The following is a 21,474-nucleotide window of genomic DNA, read 5'->3' as shown; positions in this document are numbered from 1 at the left end:
TCTGCCTGGAAGAGAGTATCCTTTCCCTCCAGTGGCCAGCACTTTCCGGATCCTGAGACTAGGAAAGAGAAAACTGAGTCTTTTTGGTGGCAGACTGGCCTTGCCCACTGGATTTCGGTCCATTGAAGTCCTCGTGGGTGTCGCATTCCCAGCTGTAAAGGTGGCGGGTTCAGTAGGAGAGAAGGGCCAGAGACTGGAGGAGAGCTCTCTGTCTCGGCCATCTTCAGGGTATCCCTCGAGTTCCCTGAAGGCACTGTGTTCCTGCAACTATTAGAAAGCATTCCATCAGGAAACTTAAGATTCTGCATATTAATTCTAACAACAAAATTCATCTTCTAATGCGGACCACTGTGCCCACTCTCGCTGGGTAATCCAAATAAGGGCATCAGAATCCCATTCAGTTAGGGCAGTGAAACTATTCTGCATAAGACTATAACGGTGGATCTGTCATTATACATTTGTCAAAACCCACCGAATATACAAAACCAAGAGTGAACCCTAATGTAAACTGTGGGCTTTAGTTAATAGTAATGTATCAATATTAGCCCATCAATTGTAACAAAATACTATACTAATGCAAGATGTTAATAATAGAGGAAATTGGAGGTGGGGGTATGTTGGAACTCTGTACTTTCTCCTCACTTTTTCTGTAAATTTAAAACTGCACAAAAATAAAGTCTATTAATTCAAAAAAGTCTATTTAGAGGGGACCTGACCCTTCCAAATTCTCACAAAGCAGTGCAGAGTGGTTAAGATCACAGATTCTAGAACCAGACTTCTTGGGTGTGAAACCCAGCTGTACCACTTACTAGCTTTGAGATTTTAGGCAAGTTACTTAACTGCTCTGTGCCTCATTTTCTTCATCTGTATAATAAGAAATATGGTAATAGCCTCTATCTCATAGAATTCCTAGCTTAGAACAGTTCCTAGAACATAGCAAGTGCCATATAAGGGTTAGCTATTATCATTATTAACTTTCATATGTGAAATGGCTCAGTAAAGGCCAGATCTTTGTTTCTTTTCTCTCCTACAAAGAAATAAAACAATTTTCCATAAAATACCAAGAAGGTAGTGATTCTCCCCGCCCCCAGAAACTGGCAGGCTTGGAGGGTTCAGGAGCAACCGTACATGTAGAGAGGTTATCTTCTCTCAAAACCAGATGTGATTGTCAAGTCTTACCTGATTCCTCTGGGCTTAAATTGACTCAGAAGGCATTTGGTAGGATCCGTCTGATTGAAGGCTTTGGCAGCTACTGTGGAATACATGAGAGCACTAAGTCAAGCACTATTTTCCAACATGAAGAGAGAAAAATGTATAGAATGTTCAATGGCATGCTTTGTACAAGAATGCAACTTACCTGGCAGGAACAAATTTCCTTGCTGCAAGAGAAAGAAAACTGTTAATTTGGAGTAAATGACTTTTAAGGACATATCCAATCCAGAGACAACACGACTGTATTCTATAGGAGTTGCACACTCAACGCCTTTAGGGCCCCTGTAGTAATGAGAGCACAGACAGGGCTCAGAGGCAACTGGGGTGAAAGGCAAGGTGCACCCCCATCCCAAAGGCACAAAAGCTTCTGATGCCAGCAAATAGTTACAGGCTCAGCTTGCCAGATTCATCTTCCAATTTTTCATGAGAAGTCCAAAATCTGGATTTTATGTGAAATTTCCTACTTTATAAACGTCAGAACTTCATTCAAAAATTTTTAAATATTCTGTAGGCCAAACAAACCATGAGTGTGGCTAGATGTGTTTGCATATTCCCTATGAGATCCTCCCAAATTTAAGCCTGTATTCCAAATAAATTTTTTGGAAACATTTTATCCATTTTCCTGGGAGCACTAATCACGGCAGCCTCATTCCACAACTCCGAGGGGCACCGTAGAATTCAATGTGAGTGGCATCCCCTGGAGTTGGTCAGTGTTCACACAAATAACATTTCTATTTCCTGAAACTCTTTTCACTTTGAGTTGTACTATAAACTCTTTCCCTAAGACTTCTGCTTAATTATATTACAGTTTATTAGTGTTTATATAGTAACTAGATTCTAATTACTATTTAAATCTGCAAGAGAGAAGATGACTCATCAATGAGAAAAAAATAGTTTTCAAAAACATTTTTGGAGTACATTCATAAACTCCCTCACCTTTCCTAAGGCGTTTCAGAAGCCAGAAGAGAAATGATGCTAATGTCAGGAGGGAGGTTCCAGCAGCAGAGAGTCCAACTGCCAAGGGAACGTTGGATTCGGCGGGAGCTAAGGAAACAGAGGGGAAGGACGGTCACGAGAAGGAAGTGAACTTAAGGTCTTTCTGTTCTGTCCATTTGCCCTTTTCTCTGTACATTGATTACAATGTACAAAACAGAAGAACCATCCAATTCAATATGTGAGGAAGAGACATGGGATTACAGGCCTTTGTGATCTGCCCCAAACCACCTTTGCAAGCTTATCTCCCACCACTACCAGGCAGAACTCTAACACGCCAAGCTCTTTTGCAGACCACACTACGCCTTGGTTAATACTGCACGCTCTCTCTCTCAGTTTCCCTCACTCATTTTCCTTTTCCTTCTACTTTTCCTTCTAGCTCTCCTTTTCCCAATTGTCAAAATTCTACCCATTCTGTCAACATGTCATCTATTCTGGTTTCTCTCTATTCCCCAAAAATTAAACATTCACTAGCTTGTTAAACCTGGGCAACCTTTCTGGTTTGGACATAATGCACAGTTTGTTATTGTAGCCAAATAATTCCCCTTCTTCTCTCTAATCCCCGAGACAACCACCATCAGTCAATGCTTCACCTTCACAGGTAGGTGGCATCCCAGACCAGTGTCCTGTGGCACCACACGTCAGAGCTGCAGAGCCATTGAGCATCCATCCTTCAGGACACACAAACGTACACATGGCGCCAAACACAGGCTCCCCACTGCAGCTCACGTTGACCTTTCCGGGAACTGCCAGACTTGAACATTGTACCACTGCAAATGATAGGCACACAGGCAGAGGTTAAGAAAAATCTGCTGGTAAACTTCTAAAACTGGCTGAAAAGTCACCCATAAACGTAATTCATAAGCACTACTTAGTTTTCACCACGTAGGAAATTAGGATCAAGCCCTTTGGGGCAATCTAGGTTCGACAACATTTGAGGAACTTCATCTATACTCCTTCAAGTCTGAATTCAGTCCTACCTTGGCAGGAGGGGACCTCCTGTGTCCACTGTCCCTGAGATGTGCACTCCAGTTGAGCTGACCCACGTAACTCAAAGCCCTTCTCACAGCTGAAGACACAGGAGGACTTGTAGGTGAACTCTCCAGTGGGAGAATGGGTACACCTCACCAAGCCGTCCTGGGGCCGGCGGACAGCATCGCACTTCACAGCTGGAAGACAAGAGCGAGCACATTAGAAGTATGTCGGTGTCAGGCAGCAACCGGTTTCTCAAGGTAACCACGTCCCTAGCTCTTCAATCTCTTTATCTTATTTTAAGATAAAAACAAAAACCGTACCTTCACATGTGGGCTTCTCACTGTCCCACTCTCCTGTGCGGCCACATTGGAGCTTTTTGGATCCCTTCAACACAAATCCCTGCTCACAGGAGAACTCACAGCTGGACCCACTTTGGAAACTTTCAGAAGCACTAGGAAGACAATTCATGTAGCCTCTCTCTGGGCTGGACAGGGCTTTGCACTGTAAAGCTGAGACACCAAAATGACGGTCAGAAAATATTGCAGTGGAACTGAAGAGAACTTGACATTGGATGAGTGAACCCAGTTCATTTTGGACTAAGTGATGCTCAGAGAGCTCAAGACTCTTCATTACTCCCTGGACCACTGGGAAGATGGCTGTGTTTTCTTTGAATTTCAATCCCTTCCTTGACAATGGCACTAATTAAAGGACAGCTTTTAACAGGACCAGTGGTTCCTGAGCACTGTTCTGACGTGTGAAAGAATTTAGAGTCAAGAGAAATATTTTAGGTAGTCAGAGAGCAGCTTATGGGTCCTGGATGCTTATGGATGATGCCAAAAAGAAAGGAAGGTAAGAAGGTAGTCACATAAAATTTGTCTGCTTTGCAATTTTGTTTTAGCAGTGTGGCTTTTGCCACTGGAAATCGTTCTGTGCTATATTTAGCTACTAGAATGCCAGTACCTGAGAGTGAAAACTGCTTGTTTTCAATATCCTTGCTCTTGCTTTAAAGTGAATTAAATTTTAGTGCTTATTTATATGGTAAAGGTGTCTCTATATCTGACACCACACTTGAAACACTCTCAACACTGCTAGTTATGAGCAATTTCAGAAGAAAGGTATGGTAAGGGCTTTAGAATTGCTAGGTTGTCGTAATCCTATTTTTTAAATTTTCTCATGTGATTTCCCCTTAGATTAAGATTTCTGCCTACTCCATGCCAATGTCTATAAAGTTATACTAGCACACCACAGTTGAGAAACCAGCAAAGCATCCACTCTTATTACAAAAAATCCTTTCCCTGGACAAGCATTGGTTCCTTTATATGAACTCAAAGATACAAGGTAAATGTTGCCCATCAAATCTGATTGCTATAGTTAACGTAGGTATCTGGTTTCATTTTAACTGCCCAAAAATGAGGATTGCTGCTCTTTAAGAAAGGGAGGGTGTGAAGGAGAGACTCCCAGGCTTACCTTCACAAACTGGGACTTGCTGTGTCCATTGCCCCTGTGCAGTGCACTCAACCTGGGCTGGCCCCTGCAGCATGAAGCCTTCCTCACAGGTGAAGCTACAGGATGAGTTGAAGGTGAATTCTCCAGCAGGGGAGTGGCTACAGCTCACAGAGCCATTCTGAGGATGGCCGATGGCGCCACATGTCACAGCTGTAACATATGTACCCATTTACGTTAGGCTTGCTCGTTTCAAGTATAGGTTGAGAAAAAGAATGTTTGCAGTAAATCTTGACGTGGAGCAACTCTACCTTTACACGTCGGCTTCTCGTTGTCCCAATTCCCAGATGAGGTACACTGGAGGTGCTGGGGTCCCACTAGCTCAAATCCTTCCTCACAGTCAAAGGCACAGGTTGTGTTCCATGGGAATCCTCCAGGGCCTTGGGAACATTCCATGACTCCATTGGCAGGATTTGTCAAAGCATCACACTCAACCACTGGGGATTTGAAAGAGCATCATGAGACTCACAGAAGAATGATATGTTCACTTCCTATTGAACTGGAGTTTATGACAGAGTGAGGAAGCTGCCTTCAAAGGGTGGATCCCAAAGTCCTTTGTTAATTCTTGGGAACATATACACCTACAATAAAGCTTGTATGCTTTTTTTAATTGATGTTTTCATCTTCTCTGATTGATTTTTACTTTGACTATCCTGAGTGATCTCTCAACTATTTTATCATATCTCTCATTGGGTCTCTGACCTATTTTACATAAAGCAAAACAGCAACATTCTAGACCAGGATTTATAACTAATTGTGATAAAACAATAGTGACATATGCAGGACATTCATTTATTTTAGCCCAGGAGGACCTGGAGGAAAGAACTTTTTTGTCTCTGGCCTAGAAAGAAGACTGGGAGAGAAAACGAGATATTGAGACTGCTTGCTTATCGTGGTCTTAAATTAGTCCATTGTATGAGAGAAGTTAAAGAAGGAAAGAAGATGAGAAAGTCATTAAGATTTCTAGAGTGTGGTGCCACTGTTTTATGCGTTCCCTTACAAATCACCAGAGCCTCAGAAACACTGATTCCAAACATAGCATAAAAACTTCTCTCAAACCAAGCAGGCACCATATTGGCCATATATATTGGCTGAGAGAACAAGTTTAATTAAAAACAACAACAAAAAGAACTTTCCCTGGGGTTTTGAAAATGTAAGTGGGATAAAAAAAAAAAAAATAAGACAGTGAGGGATGAGTTAGAGAACGTTCTGTGCATTCTGAGAGAGATTTACCCTTGCAGGCTGGAAGAGGAGCACTCCACTCTCCGGAGGAAGTACACTGCATGGCTTCCGTACTGCTCGGGAGGTAGCCCTTTTCACAGCTGACGGAGCAGGAAGAATTGTAGCTGAAGCTCCCAAAAGGGTGGGTGCAAACCAGGTGTCCGTGCTCGGGGGCTTCTTGTGCTTGACAGGTCACAACTGAAAAGGGAAACCAAATCAGTTCTGCTCCTCTCTCACCTTATATAGGTGGGAAGAATACTGAGAACTGTAACTACTGTCTACTGAATGCTTTCTATGTGCCAAGCACTCTGAAAACTTTACTTCTGCATTTGTTCGCATCATCTTAACCAGAAGCCTGTGAAGTTGGTGCTATGATTATCCTCATTTTGCAATGAGAAACCTGGGACTCAGAGAGTTTAATAACCACCTTGTCCAGGTGCCATAACTAATAAGTGGTAAATCTGGGATTTGAACCCAGGAGGGTCTGACGTCATAGCCTCAGCTCTTAACCCCCAACCATATGGCATATGGTGCCACCATCTCAAGTGAAGGATAAGGTGAGACCAAGACTTACCTTGCTCACACTCGAGTCCACTGAAGCCGGGGTGGCACTGGCAAGTGTAGTTGTTGATGGTCTCTACACATTCACCGTGGCCGCTGCAGGATGTATGGGTACAGGCAGCTGCGGAAAACACAATCCATGATGAGGAGGATTGTTATTGTGCTTATAATGAGTTCGTTTGAATTTAGGATCAACTGTGTGCAATGGAGATGTCACCAATGATACAAGTGCCAGAGATTTTAACTGAAGTGATTTACAAAGGCAAAAGCTGAGTTTTAGGCTCAACTATTTTAAACTTTGACTGATAAAGTATCTCTTTTTGCTTCTTTGTGTGAATGTAGGCAAGAATGCATATATATATATATACGTATATATATATATATACACACACACACATACATATAGGTCTGATGTACAGATGTCAGAGGTATAGCTGTAACTGGCACCAAGAATAGAAAATTCACTTTATCACAAACTCTAAAGATATCTCCCTACCACAAATAAACAACAAGTAACTAAAATATGTACTGTATGTGTGTGTACACACTTTGTACAAACCTATATGTATGCATGTATGTATATACACATATAAATACATTCTTGCCTACATTCACACAAAGAAGCAAAAAGAGACACCCCATCAAACAGAACGTTTTAAAACCACATCTTTTAGGACATAAAATTACCACAAGAGAGACCAATTTTTGCATACTGTCAACAATCTGTCACAATGCCCACACACTGAAGCGACCTCCCACTGCTGTGTCACACTCCCTACCTGTGTAGCACAAGGCAAGCTTCTTTTTACTGCATTTCTCGTCATTCCACTTGCCCGCGTCCTTGTCTCTTTTGATGTAGATCTCCACACAGTCCTCATTGTTTTGCTTATTGTTCGGTTCACCTGGAGCCCAGTTCTTGGCTTCTTCAGTCAGAGGCTTCTGGGTCCCTATCCAGACCCACTTATTGTTGACCTTTCTGATTCCAATCCAGTAGTAACTTGGTGAATGGCTGAATATGGAGTTGAGGTATTTAATCTCTTCCTGGTTTTGAATTGCAACCAGATGTGTGTACCTTTGCTGACAATAAGCACTGGCCTCGTCAAAAGTCATGTTTCTTGTGGAGGCACTGTAAGACCAGGCTCCGCTCTCTTTAAACAGAAGAGCTAAGGGAGAAAACGTGGGAGGAATGGGAAAGTTTACTCCTGCTATGGTTTGACTCTGTTAACTAGGGTTTTTACTGTCTTATTTCTGGCATACAGTGGCCTTTGGGATGACTCAACCTTTTTTCACCTTTTCCAAAGTAAGAAGGGGTATGGATGGAGAGACTACCATTTATCGTGTGTCTCTTTTGTGATTGACCCTCCACTTGATGCTTTACCTGTATTCACCCACCATAACCTACCAGAATACCCACTTTACAGTAGAATAATAATCAGGATAACTAAGCTTTGTTGAGCACTGAATACACACCACCAAGCACTGTATGAGCACTTTACATGAACCATGATACTGAATCCTCACAACGCCTCTGGGAAATAGATCATTTCTGAGCAACACTTTACACGTAAGGAAGCTGAGACGCAAACAGGTAAAGTAAATTGCCCCCAGCTCAAGGCATAACACATTGTGGGGAGAGGCCAGGGATGCTGCTACACATCCAAAACACAAAGGCCCCCCAAGAGGAAGAATTATCCAGTCCGAAATGTCAATAGTGCTGAGGACCCTGAGGTAACCAATGACATTGACTTACCAAGAGTGAGAGCAGAGAGAAACTGTGAAGCAATCATGACTTCAAGAGTTCTTCTCATCAAAAGATTAGACTTGAAATGCTTTTCTGGGGGGAAAAAGTACAAAATTAATTATAGAAAGAAATCCTAGGTAGCCAGTTACTCACATCATTCTACAGTGATGTTTACGTTAGTGTCATAAGATTCTAGGTAAAGGATTCCAGTGCCACAGTCTTCGTTATTTCAAACAAGTTGACTTGAGTAAATAAATACAAAATTTAAGATTTTCATCACTTAGGTCAAAGAGAAAAGCCAGGTTTTAACTAGTCTGAATATGATAAGAGCTTGCCCAGGTCTTTTATCAGAAGGCTTTTTGCATATCTATTCATAGTGATAGTCTATGTTTCATGGCCCAGGGATGTTCTTGGAAAGACTTCTTGCACTTACTGTTTTGTGAAGCGGTTGTTTTGGAGTCAGATTCCTCGTGTGTGTCGCTGCTGCTTCTGTCTCGTTCTGCTCTAGCGGTTCTGATGTGAAGTCAGCCAAGAACAGCAGAGCACTGCCCCTGCTGGAGCCCTTTTATAGGAAGACTCGCCTCCTGTGAATAATAGGAGGATATGTCCAAATCCAGTAAAGAGGAATTCCCCGGCTGCATCCAGAAAGTTTCCCGGGAATATCCATAACACTAAATAATTACGATGATGTCAGAAACTCTAAGCCTTAGAACTAAATCTCCTTTGTTCATGCCTTTTTATTTTACATGAATTCTATTACTATGACACAAACGCATGGTTTTTAATTCGAATAACATAAAATCTATGTCTTTAAAAAGTTTTTAAAAATTGCTTATTAGCAGTATCTCTCCTGTAATTGTGACAGTAATCAGAATTTCATACACATAAGTGAACTAAGAATAGTTTTGTCATCTGTGTGTTACTCTCCTCAATTTTCTTATCCGTAGCTGTCAATAATGGGTTACCGCTTACTTTTTTTCTCTCTCTCACCTACCAGTTCAACCCATTTTAAGGACACTGTCTCACAGAGCAATGAATCACAAGGTTAATTCTCAGATTCTGTGCATAGTTATGGCTAAATTACTAGAAATAATATCTCCCAGTTAAATGTTTGAAATAATGCCTCGTTTCTTACAAATAAGAAAAATGGGAGACAGATTTAGGTGTTTATGTCTGGAAAACATTCATGATTTGTTCAGTGAAAAAATAAAGAGGAAAGCTATATGTACTCATATTTAATTGACCCAAATTTTGTTTAAAAGTTTTAAAATATGAATGTGCAAAGAATAAAAACTGTACCAAAATGTTAACAGTGGCTATCTCTGGAAGACAGGATTTGGGGTAATTTTTATATCCTTCAAGATTATTTTCAGCATTTTCCAATTTTTGCAATGGCCCTCTATGACTTTTATCGTAAAAATAACACAATTTAAAGAATCCTGTGTCCAAATGCAACTGGATTTATATATATATATATATATATATCCTTTATATATATTTTCTATTATATATATCCTATTATATATATTTTATATATAATTAATATGTTATATATGTTTTACCCTATTGTATATCTATATAATGTCGTTTATTCTGGCTCTTCACGTTGACTTTCTTTTGGGCAGTCATGTGTCTGTTCCCCCATCTCTGCATCTTGTCTACTTTAAATAATAGAGACAGTAAATGGCAGTCATTTTAATGTCCATATTCTGTAGGATTTCAGAGATCAAGTGAAGCCAATATCCCGTAATTACAGTTTTGTACAGCAGGAGGTCTGAGAATGTCTCTCAGCTGATGTGAAGGGATAGTGGGGTGAGTAACAGGCTTATTGTTGTCATTACTTATTAGCCCTGGCTCTTTCTACGTACACAAAAGTAGTCAAGACCTAAGCCAGTGAAAGTGGTTCAAGTCCTCCATGCCCCATTAAATACCCATTGGGTATTTTGCATGTTCATCTATACGATTATTTAATCCTCATAACAGCCTATGAAATGGACACTCTTATTATCCCCCTTTTACAGATGAGGAAATTAAGAATCCAGGATTTTATCTGACTCATCTAAAAGCACAGAGCTAAGGGGTTGAAACCCAGGCAGCCAGTCTCCAAAGCCGACTCCCTTAGCTGCCACCCTGAGCCATGGTTTCTCTTGTTGTTATGCCCACCATGAGCCTCTCGGTTCCACCCAAGTCTCCAGTCCTCCCCTTGCCCTCTTCTTCCCAAGAGCAACTTGATCATCCCGGCTCTCTGCAGGATTCTAAGATGTGAAAGCAGGAAGGGAGCCCTGGGGCAGTGAGCAGTAGACAGAGGATGCAATGAGAATGGACCCTGGGTCCTCAGCATCTGGGGAGAAAGTGGACAAAGAAACAAGCAAGGCAGGCTGAGCTATACCTAGGAAAGTTGTTGACCCCTACACCACACTTCCAGGAGATCCTGATTCAAAAGCAAATTCTTTCTAAAAAAAGAGCAAAATGATTATTTTAAATTTACATTGACAGAACTTCAGAGAGAGAACCCAATGCCAGGAGGCGGGATAAGGAGTGGAAGAGATTTGTGAGTAAAGGTAATTTATTATCGTTATTACCAGAGGTATGATATTCCAAACCCACTCACTCTTACAGTTATCCTGCATTCTCCCAGAATATTCTCTATGTCCCCACCCCTCAGGTTGGGACTGCAAATTAGGTACCAGGGTACTGGGAGCTGAGGGGCTTTCTTCATGCTCCAAGCTTGATGAAGAAGCAATAGACAGGCCCAGTTTGCCTCTCATGGAGAGACCCCAGCACAGTGAGGGGCAGGAGTGGGGTAACAGCTGGACTGTCTCTTCTTCTCCTGCTCTTTCCTGTCAGGATCTGACAAGGGACACCCACTTGTTGGAGATGGAGGAATAAGTTGAAGAGGAAATTGAGTGAGACTTGAATAGCAGGGGATGTTGAATATTATCTCTAACTCCCCAAATAAACCTAATTTCCCCAAGTAGCAGGCTGTCTAGAGGTGCCTCAAGGCCCCATTAACTCTCCCAAGCTCCGAACATGTAGAGCTGCTGACCCCGCTCTACACCACTGCTGGCCCTGGACCACTCAGTTTTCAGCTCTAGCTTCCTGTGAACCCCCTTTACAGTCTCCATCCTGGGGGAGGCAAAGAGAAAAGGAAAGAAGCTGCTGCAAACATGGGCACACCCCAGGCTCCAGCACCAGGGCTATTTCATCCCTGAGGCGCCACACTTCCTGGCTTCATCATCCCTTTTCCTGGAAGTTCCTTGCCCTCTCCTCCACAGCCGTTAATGAGGCATCGAGACTTTAAACACTTTCATTTCTGTGCCCAGGCCAACTCATTCTCACTTCTATGGTGAAGGGGCATCCCTGCGGGAGTGAGAGAAAGCCAGAAAAGCAATTTTGGGGTTCCCAAGACAAATGTTAGAATTTTATCCAAGGCCCTCCTCTACATGGTCAATAGCTAGGGACAAATAAAAGCTACAGACAGGAGATTATTAGGTTTAATGGAAAGTAGCACTGGCCATAACCACATGTGGCAAGACCATCTGTCAAGGTATGAATTTAGCTTTGATTCTTCACTGCTGAAGGGAGCTGCAAAGCACGGGCAGTGGCCTTCCCCAGGTTCTCAGTTCCCTTATCTCTGGGCGACATTGCTGTGTGCTTATTTTCTAGAGCCTTGGTAACTTGCCCCCAGACTCTACTCTGCTAACATCTAAAGGACTTCTGCAGAGTCTAAGGTAGGGAGAGGAAATCCCAATAAACATTCAGTCCTATTTGCAGAACACAAATGAATATTTCTTGCACACCCAAAATTGTGAAATAAAATTAATACAAATGTACCACCACGGTATAGAATGGCATTTCTTGTTTGATCAAGATGTAAGCATATTTGATGGAAAATGGGTCTGGTTACCTCTAAATACATTCCCCAGGAAGGCATATTGACTCATTTGGGATTTGTAGACATCTTAGAAGATCTGGTGGGAGCCCTGGGCTTTCTCTCAGTCTGCACTCCCACACCCAGGGGGAAGAATGGGGTTCTCAGACTTCTGTCATACGAAGACAGGGCAGCTCGTTTAAAATGCATATCTTCAGATCCAACATTCAGAGACTCTGACTTGATAGATCTGGGGTGGGGCCCAGGAACCTGTACTTTAAATGAATATCTCAGGTGATTCTGATACAGATGCCCAAATCCTACCACATTTTGAGATATACTGACCCAGGGCCACCTAATATGGGAGATAATATCAAGAGGCCCCATGGCTGGTGCTCAGCTATGGGTAGAATTTTGACCAAAATGTCACTGCAGTTAATCCTGATACCCTCTCTACTGGAAGACTAGAGGCCCCATATGTAAGAGTGCTGGGCAAATACAAGGAATATTCAGGATGCTTCGGTGTTTTGAATTCTCATACATGGAAAGTAAATGGCTTTTAACCAAAGAAAGAGAATAGTTCTAAAGAAGTAACATAACTATGTATTTTAAGTTAATCTCTTTTTTCCTCTGATTCAAAAGGACTCTATAATTCTTCCAATTCCCCTTTTTAAACTTCCTAGATGATTCTAAGATTTATAATTTTAATGTGTTTCCTTGCTTCCTTTTTGGCAGCTCCTTATCTTGAAGCTTCCGTTTTTCTGTTTTGGGCTCTAAGAACTAGCTAATGGGAATATCTCCAAAATGAGCCAACTCTGGTGAATTCCCACAGCGGAAGAAACAAATGCGGGTGGGCTTGGGAATTGACAGAGCTTTTCCTGACTGTAGCCAGACTGTTTGCCGACAGTTGTTAACAGAGGGCAAAAATGCCCCCGGATTTTAGAAAAGCCCCCTGCCTGTTTTCCTTGGCCACCATGCTGCTTGTTTTGTAAGTCAGGGGTTTCCTAAAGGACTATTATTAGCTTTGCTCTCAGTGCCTCACACCAGAAAAATTCTGGCCTGGTCACTTTTTGAATAAGGTGAGATTGCTGTTTTACGTTAATTAGATCTGAGACTTGGAAGAGCTTCTTTGCTTCTTTAAGTCCCAGATTTCCCATCTAAGAACCAAAGGTGCTTGACTACAGTCCCTACTAGCTGTAATATATTATGACATACGTATAAATATAGGAAAAGACGTTAATTTAAATCCAAGTGTTCATTACTTTCTCTTGCTGTGAAGTTTTTAGATAATAATTAATAATGATTCCATGTATAGAGTGCCTACTGTGTGCCAAGCACTTTACATACATTACTTCATACAAATTTCACAAAATGAAAGGTAGACATTATTAATTCCATTTTACAGAGGATGAAATACAGACCTAGAGGGGTTAAGTAACTTGCCTGTGTTTTTTCAGTTAATAAATGGTCGAGCAGGGATTCAAACCCATGTCTGTGTTATTCTAAAGCTCATGTGTTTTGTGTTGACTCCATGCCTGCTCAGATTAAAATATACCTTAGTTTTTGCACGAAAATGTTTTAGCAAATGTTATAGTCCTCCCGGACTTTCTGTGCCCCCACCCGGCCCTGTAAGCTCAGCGTCTTAGGTTGAGTTTCTTCTGAAGCAGACCCTGAGACAAGCACATGCACGCAAGTCGTTTATTTGGGAGGTGATCCCAGGAACCACTAGTAGGGGAGTGAGGAAGTGAGACAGGGAAAGGAAGGAATCTAGTAAAGGGTATGCTAATAAGCAGGTTACCACTGTGGGAACTAGGACTCATCCCCACTAGAGAACTCTGGGATACACCATGAAGTATCCCCAAAGAGGGGCAAGGGAGTTGGGGGGTGTATCCACTGTGGCACTTAATAAAAGAAACCTTAACTAAATTGGAGTCCGGAAGGCCTGTAGAGGGAGTTCTCATGCTCTATCACACATTGTCAATTACACCAACCAGGAAGAGATGGACCTTGCATCTCTGACAGGAAGTAAAACTGCTTTACTACTGAGGGAAGATTTCTCTCCCCACCTGGCAACAGGTTAGCCAATGAGAAGCCATTGCCACCCTAAACTGTCACTTTCCTCCAATGGACTTCCATTTAGAATAGCCCCTTCCTACTCCGCCTTTTTCTCTATCAAAGAAGCCTCTCTTTTCTTTTCCAGATTTGCCTGTGGTTTGCCATAGCATGCACATCTTGAATTGCAATTCTATTGGCTATTCCTGAATAAACTCATTTTGAGACAAAATAACAGGCATACTTGCTTTTTAAGTTGACATCACCAACTCCAGTCAGTCATTGGCTGAGGGCTGATCCTGGGAGGGTGTGGTTAATTCCCCTGCACTTCCAAGTGGTTTCCTGAGGCCAGTGAAAGCCCTCCACAAAGAGTTGCAGATTCTTGCAGTTGGAAATGACATGACCCAACTTAGGTTTTAAAGGATGATCTGTATGCTGTGTTGGGACAAGATAGATGTGTTAGTTTTCTATCACTGCCATAACAAATCGCTACAAATTTGATGGCTGAAAACAACCCAAATTTATTATTTCATTGCTTCTGCAGGTCAGAAGTACACATTGGGTCAACCGGTTTCTCTGCTCTGGGTTTCACATTGCCAAAATCAAGATGTCAGCCAGTTGGGCTCTTCTTGGGAGACTTTGGAAAGAAACCTCTTCCAAGGTCATTCAGATTGTTGGCAGAATCCAGTTCCTTGTGGTTGTGGGAATGAGGTCCCTGTTTTCTTGCTAGCTGTTGGTCAGGAGTCATTCTCAGCTGCTAGGGGCCACCTGCATTCCCTGGCTGATGGCCCCCTTCAGCTTCCAAACCAGCAGTGGCAGGTGGAGTCCCTCTCCTCAAATCTCTCCAACTTCCCCTTCTGCCTCATCTGTCTGCCTGACCGCTACCTCCTCTTCTACTATTAAAGGCTCGTGTGATTACATTGGGCTCACCCAGATAATCCAGGATAATCTTCCTATCTTAAGGTCAGATGATTAGTAACCTGAATTCCATCTGCAAAATCCCTTCCCTGCAGTACCTAGATTAGTGTTTGATTGGAAAACCAGGGGATGGGGATCTTGGTGGGGTGGGAGAAGGTCATCTAGGAAGTAGGGACTTAGTCATAGAGATTCAACCCACATACTAGGTGAATAGCTAGCCTAAATTAGTGCTGGTGTGCTAAGGCCAATTCTGTGGTGATGTGTTTTCTGACTTGGTATTTATTATGTTTCCTCTACTTAGAAGTGGGACTAATTCCCTGAATCCAGGGATGGTGCGGGCCTTTAAGTGGGAATCAATATACAAAGTATAGCAGACGTTGTAGTTTCCCACCCAGAACCCCCTGGCACTCATCTTTCCTGAAGAACCCAACTCCATTAGTTTTTACATCACACTTGTTCCTTCACTCTTTGAACTGATATCCTATACATGAACACTTCACTTTGTCAGTCTTACTACTTGAATAATAATTATGATTATTAATCTAGCAGCTACCGTTGATTGGCCACTTCATACCAGAGGCAATACTAAGAACTTTAAATATGTCATGTCATTTGATTATCATAACATCATTAGGAAATAGGTATTACTATAGCCATTTTACAGATGAGGACACTAAGGCTCAGAGAGTTTAAATAAGTTGCCTAAGATCTCATAGCCTGTAAGTGGTAGAACGAGGACCCAAACTCAGGTCTATCTGACTTCAAAGTCTGTGGCTACCCCAGTGCCTCTGCTATAAATAACAGAACAATCGCTTTCTTTCTAATCCGCTGCATGGGATCACTGATTTGCCCCATTGTGTCACATGCAGCTGTGGATGCCAGCTCTGTGATCACTACCCGGGATTTAAAGGAGAAGAAGGAAGTTGTGGAGGAGGCAAAGAATGGAGGAGACACACCTGCTAGTGGGAACGCTAATGAGGAAAATGGAGAAGAGAACGGAAATGAAGAAGAGGAAGAAAGCGACAAGGAAGAGGAGCAGGAAGAAGGCAATGGTGAGGAAGAGGATGGAGAGGAAGACAAGGAGGCTGAGGCAGCTATGGGCAAACAGGCAACTGAAGATGATGAGGATGACGATGCTGACACCAAGAAGCAAAAGACTGATGAGGAGCAGAAAAGGAAAAAGTAAACTAAAAATATAATAAATAAAATAAAATAGATAAAGTGAAATAAAATAAAATAAAGGCCACCATGACGTATTTACCATCCACTACCCATCTCAGAATCTAAACACGGTCAACTCCGTGTGGAGAGTTCTGCCGGCCAGCCCAGCTTGTCCACCCACAGATGACACGCATTCTCCACCACCCAACCAAAACCACAACATGAATTTGAAACAGAGGAGGAGAAAGAACCAAAATTGCCAAGGCCCTGCGTTTTTTCTTAAAAGTACTTTAAAAAGGAAAATTTGTAATTTCTATTTACATTTTATATTTTTGTACATATTGTTAAGGGTCAGCCATTTTTTTAATGATCTCTGATGACCAAATCAGCCTTCAGAATGTTTTCTCTCCTACTTCTGACTTTGCTTATGGTATGATCACATTCATTATAATCTTGAAGGAGAAAAAAAACTTGTAAAAAACAGCAAAAACAACATATCTTATTCTGAGCATTCCATTTACTTTTTTGTATGTTTATACTTAGCTGTACTATAAGTAGTTGGTTTGTATAAGATGGTTAAATAGGCCAAAGATAAAGGCTTTCTTTTTGTTCCTTTTTTGAGTCTATGAAGTTGCTGTTTAGTTTTTGGCCTGTGTGATGTGTGTGTGAAACAATGTTGTCCAACAATAAATTGGAATATCATTTTGCTGAGTTGTTCTTAAAAAAAGAGATACGGAAGGGCCAATTTACTATATGGAGTCAATTTCTAATACACATGTTTGCTGTAGTCCAGTTTTACTTACTGTCCATTAGTTGCTGGTGTCCAAATTTTTACTGAAAAATGAGGATAATTTTGGAAATTATAATGATGACTTCTCATAGAGTATTTTATTTATTGTTGCATCCCCAGCCCCTGACTCAGCCTGGCTTTTAGTAAATGATCACAAATATTTGTTGAGTGCATAAGTGAATGAAGTCACTTGAGATGTAAAAGATTTGTTCATGTGTCCTAATCATGGATTTCAGAACAGTTGGCATCCTAAAGATAAAGTGTGCACACTGTTCTTTCTATTTTAATTTTTCACAATATAAAGACAGAAAAGCATCTGGGAAAAGCTACCAGCCTCAGTATCTCCTAATACCAAACTGAGCGCCAACTGTGAGAAGCTGAGGGAGAGTGTTGATGAGCCTTACCCACATCCTTCACCATGCTGAGAGCCCTGTGGGTAGTCAGATCACAGGAGAGCAGGGAGCACCCCTCTATGGGCACATTCCCACCACGAAAATAGTGAGGCTCAAATATTATATACATAGCTAAAATGGTGGGTTTATTTGTGTGTGTGAGGAAGATTGTCCTGAGCTAACATCTGTGCCCATCTTCCTCTATTTTGTATGTGGGACACTGCCACAGCATGGCTTGATGAGCGTTGTGTAGGTCGGCACCCAGGATCCAAACCTGTGAACCCTGGGACGCCAAAGTGGAGCATGTGAACTTAACCACTACGCCACCAGGCCAACCCCTAAAATGTTTTTATATTTAAAGGCAGTAGAAGATTTTTCTCACTAAGGAATCACTCCAACTTATAACATTTGCAAACCCTTCTTAAAATATCTTAAAATTCTACTAGAATATATTGAATCTTCCCAACTAATTCTATGAAGTTACAACTTTCATATCAATACTGGACAGTGCTAGCACAAAAGTAGGAAACCAATCTCTTTTATGATGAGGATATCTAGAAAGAAGACTCCTGGTCTGGAAACCACACCCGAGCCAGCCCCACTGGCACTGCCTGTGTGTGTGTGCATCAGTGTGTCTTGTCCACAAACAATGGCCATCTATCTATGCTGTAGGAGTCAGGGTGGTCAGCCACATCCCTTTCACCTTGTTAGCCCATGTTACAGGTTGACAAGTTGATTTTTATGTGGAGCAGAGCATCCAGAATAATGAAATGATAAATCTGACAATGAGGAGCATGCATGCATTGTCCAGAAAGAGGACTGTGGAAGATTTTGGGCTGATGTCAAAACGGAATTTCCTTGCTCTCTGGGTGTTGCCTTCCTTGGCCTTTGATGGTTAGGGGTTCCTTTCCTTGTTCAACAATGTTGATTTTGGAGAGAAAACAGAGTTCAAAAACCCAGGGGTCATTCTCTGGAGAATGTTACCGGAATACAGAGGACAGTTTCACGAAGCCAGTAAGGTTTCATCTCTGCTTTCAGGAGATAGGAAGAGAGGAAGAGATGAACAATGCCTTTATAAGAAGCTCAGCTTTATCGCTTTCTCTCTTAAAAAGATGCCTCCAGTCAGTCTGGCTAAAGGTAATCAGCATGGGAGCGTCTTTATCTATGATTCTAACAAGAGGAATGTTCCCCTTAATCAAGAGAGCCTTGTCTGACTCAGAGAAACAAAACCCTTTCTCCGTTGTGAGCAGGGCATGGTCCTCACTCACAAAACACTTGGGAGAAATAAGATGATCCTCTGGAGTGGTCAGAAATGAGTCACTTTCCCTCCTTGAAATATTCAGAAAATTGAAGCAAAAGTACACTTTGGGGGGGTTTCTTTGTCTAATAGATAATTGACTAAGGTCTCCACTTTGTTAAATTACCGGGAAGCAGCATGGAATAGAAGAAAAACCTGGTCATTGTAGTTATGCAAATCAGCAAAACAAACAAAAAGTTCTGGGTAGTGCCACACACTGGCTGTGTGACCCTGAGGAAGGTATTAAATCTCTCTGAACTTCAGGTTCATCATCTATGAAATAGTATAGTATCTGTAAAATGAGAATTCTGTCTACATTGTAATGTTGTGGTTTTAGAAAAAGGGTAAGAAGTGGTGAGATAATATGAATACAGCAGTTGGTATATATAGCCTTTCAATAAATTGTACCATGTAAAATACTATTAGAAATGCTAATTTTAGACTTAGCTGTTCAGAGACGATCAGCCAAAGCTGGCTATGCCAGATAGCAGCTGAGAATTTGCCTGGCCTTTAGAATAGGAATAAACAATTTTTAGCAATGCCTCAATCCTATCAGCTGAGCAGGTGGGAAATTTCCAGGCTACTGTTGTGAAGCCCATTCCTTGAGAATCAGATACTGGATTGAGTGAAGGAAAAGAAATAGGAAATGCTACTATGGGAAGGCAATAAGGCCCTCTAGAGGTTCTTGAGAGGATGGATTGAATTTGGGAAGGTAAAGTAGAGAAGACAGTTGACCTTCTTGTGAAATGGGTACCAAGACCTTTCAGAGTACCCAGTTGTATAAATGCCACCACAGCAATGGTTTACAAAATATGTTCCATGAAACCCTACTTTCCAGAGATGTGAAAAGAATATGATAGCCAAGTAAGTTCGGAAACACTGCACAATATAGCTCCCTTCCTGAAGAGTTTTAATGCACATTAGCAGGTTGAAGACTCTGAGAAATCCTTCAAAGTAGAAATGTGTTTCACATCTGTCTGACCCGATATTTTCCCAATCTGCTTGATGTGGATACTTTTTTCCTACACCACCATCCTCTGATATACTTCTAACAGTATGAAAAAAAGATATGCACAAGGTTATTCATTATGGCATAATTTTTAACAGCAAAATATTGGGAACAATCTAAATTTAAATGCACAGCATTTACCTTTTCTCCATAAATTATGCATATGTAACCAAGACTTACAGAGCCTTAGAGAAAATGACTCATTTACCAGCTGGGGGACATTCTAACCAACATACACTTGCCTTTCTGTGGACTGTGTACACCATTCAAATTCTAGTCCCAGCAAAATTACAAGTTACCAAATGTCGTGTCCATTCAATACGCAAGCCTGCAAATATCATATTTGCAAGCCAAGAGCCCACTGTATAGACAAGTGTTTCTATAAGCATTGGTTCTGCTCTAACAAAATAGTCCTGTTGATAAAAGTACGGAAAACATTTTGTACAAGAGTAAGATTCTCTCAGCCTCCTACCTACATATGCAGGAATGTAAGATGTTTTTCTGTTATTTTTTCCATCTATCTTACAACCTTTGGTGCTGGCTTGGACCCTCATTCTCCTTTTAACACATAGTCCCGTAAAAGTTTAAAGCAGGAAAAACTTGTTTGGGGATTTGTTTTACTGAGTGACTGATCCCCAAAGAGATTTGACTTTGCTTTTGCAAAGTTCAGCCTGATGTTGTGTGAATTTTTCATAGCTGATCATTTTTAGAACTATTTTTGTTTGTTTAGGTGTTCTAAGAATATGAAGCAGAAACCTCTTGTCTTAGAACAGACTGGTTACAAATAAGCAGCTTCTCTCAAATGTTGGAAATGTAAAAATGCTAAGGTAAAATGATATACTCTTCATCTGCGCTATTTCTGGAGACTTAACAGAATCAAAGAAAGTCCTGACAAAGCAAAAAAAATTATAGGAAGTGGGAGGAAGAAGGAGAATAGAGACCAAACGAGGACAAACTATTTAAAAGGCGGAGGAGTCTCTTCAAAAGCTCACAGCACACTCTTGGTGAGGCTGAGGGGAAACATTTACTTTCGTACATTGCTGGTGTGGATGTGAAATGGTACCACCCTGATAGAGAGGAATTTGGCAATATCTAGCAAAACTACACGTTTATTCTTTTTTTTTTTTTTGTGAGGAAGATCAGCCCTGAGCTAACATCCGATGCCAATTCTCCTCTTTTTTGCTGAGGAAGATTGGCCCTGGGCTAACATCCGTGCTCATCTTCCTCTACTTTATATGGGATGCCGCCACAGCACGGCCTGACAAGTGGTGCGTCAGTGCGCACCCGGGATCTGAACCTGCGAACCCTCAGGCCACGAGGGTGGAGCCCCAGCACTTAGCTGCTGCACCACCCGGCCAGCCCCCACATGTGTTTATTCTTTGACCAAGCAATCCCAGTTCTAGGAATTTGGGGTGACGATATACTCCAACAATATAAAAATATAAGTGCACAAGGTTATTCATTATGGTATAATTTTAATAGTAAAATATTGGGAACAGTCTAAATGAACAAAATAGGAGACATTGAATAAACTATGGTACATCCATACAATGGACTGCTGTTCGATTATGTTGTTAATTTAAAAAAAAACAAGGTGCCAAGGAATATATATATAGTGTGCTACCTTTAGTATGAGAAAAGGGAGATAAGATAAATATGTATGCATCTGCTTATTTTGCAATAACAAGTATAAGAAGGATAAATCAGAAACTGATGAAATTGATTATCTCCTGGTGTTATTGGGAATAGAGTGGAAGAGAATGTGGCTTCTCTGACTG

The 21,474-nt window shown here is 41.5% G+C and overlaps 2 protein-coding genes across 2 annotated transcripts; one reads left to right on the top strand and one right to left on the bottom strand.

Annotated features, from left to right (window-relative positions):
* Positions 1-1,194: 1,194 nt before the first annotated feature.
* Positions 1,195-8,273, bottom strand: SELE (selectin E). The gene is made up of 12 exons (XM_058538115.1): positions 8,216-8,273; positions 7,245-7,628; positions 6,479-6,586; positions 5,917-6,102; positions 4,935-5,120; positions 4,648-4,836; positions 3,501-3,689; positions 3,186-3,374; positions 2,799-2,975; positions 2,149-2,256; positions 1,358-1,379; positions 1,195-1,252 (listed from the first exon to the last, which is right to left on the bottom strand). The coding sequence occupies exons 1-12, from the start codon at positions 8,271-8,273 to the stop codon at positions 1,195-1,197; spliced, it is 1,854 nt and encodes a 617-aa protein (XP_058394098.1).
* Positions 8,274-15,879: 7,606 nt separating this feature from the next.
* Positions 15,880-16,233, top strand: LOC131401926 (prothymosin alpha-like). Its single transcript, XM_058536990.1, has one exon. It carries the CDS (start codon positions 15,880-15,882, stop codon positions 16,231-16,233), a length of 354 nt encoding a protein of 117 aa, XP_058392973.1.
* Positions 16,234-21,474: the final 5,241 nt, after the last annotated feature.

The sequence above is a fragment of the Diceros bicornis genome, chromosome 4 (assembly GCF_020826845.1).
Source record: "Diceros bicornis minor isolate mBicDic1 chromosome 4, mDicBic1.mat.cur, whole genome shotgun sequence".
NCBI lineage: Eukaryota > Metazoa > Chordata > Mammalia > Perissodactyla > Rhinocerotidae > Diceros > Diceros bicornis.
This window is presented reverse-complemented; position numbering and strand designations above follow the sequence as displayed.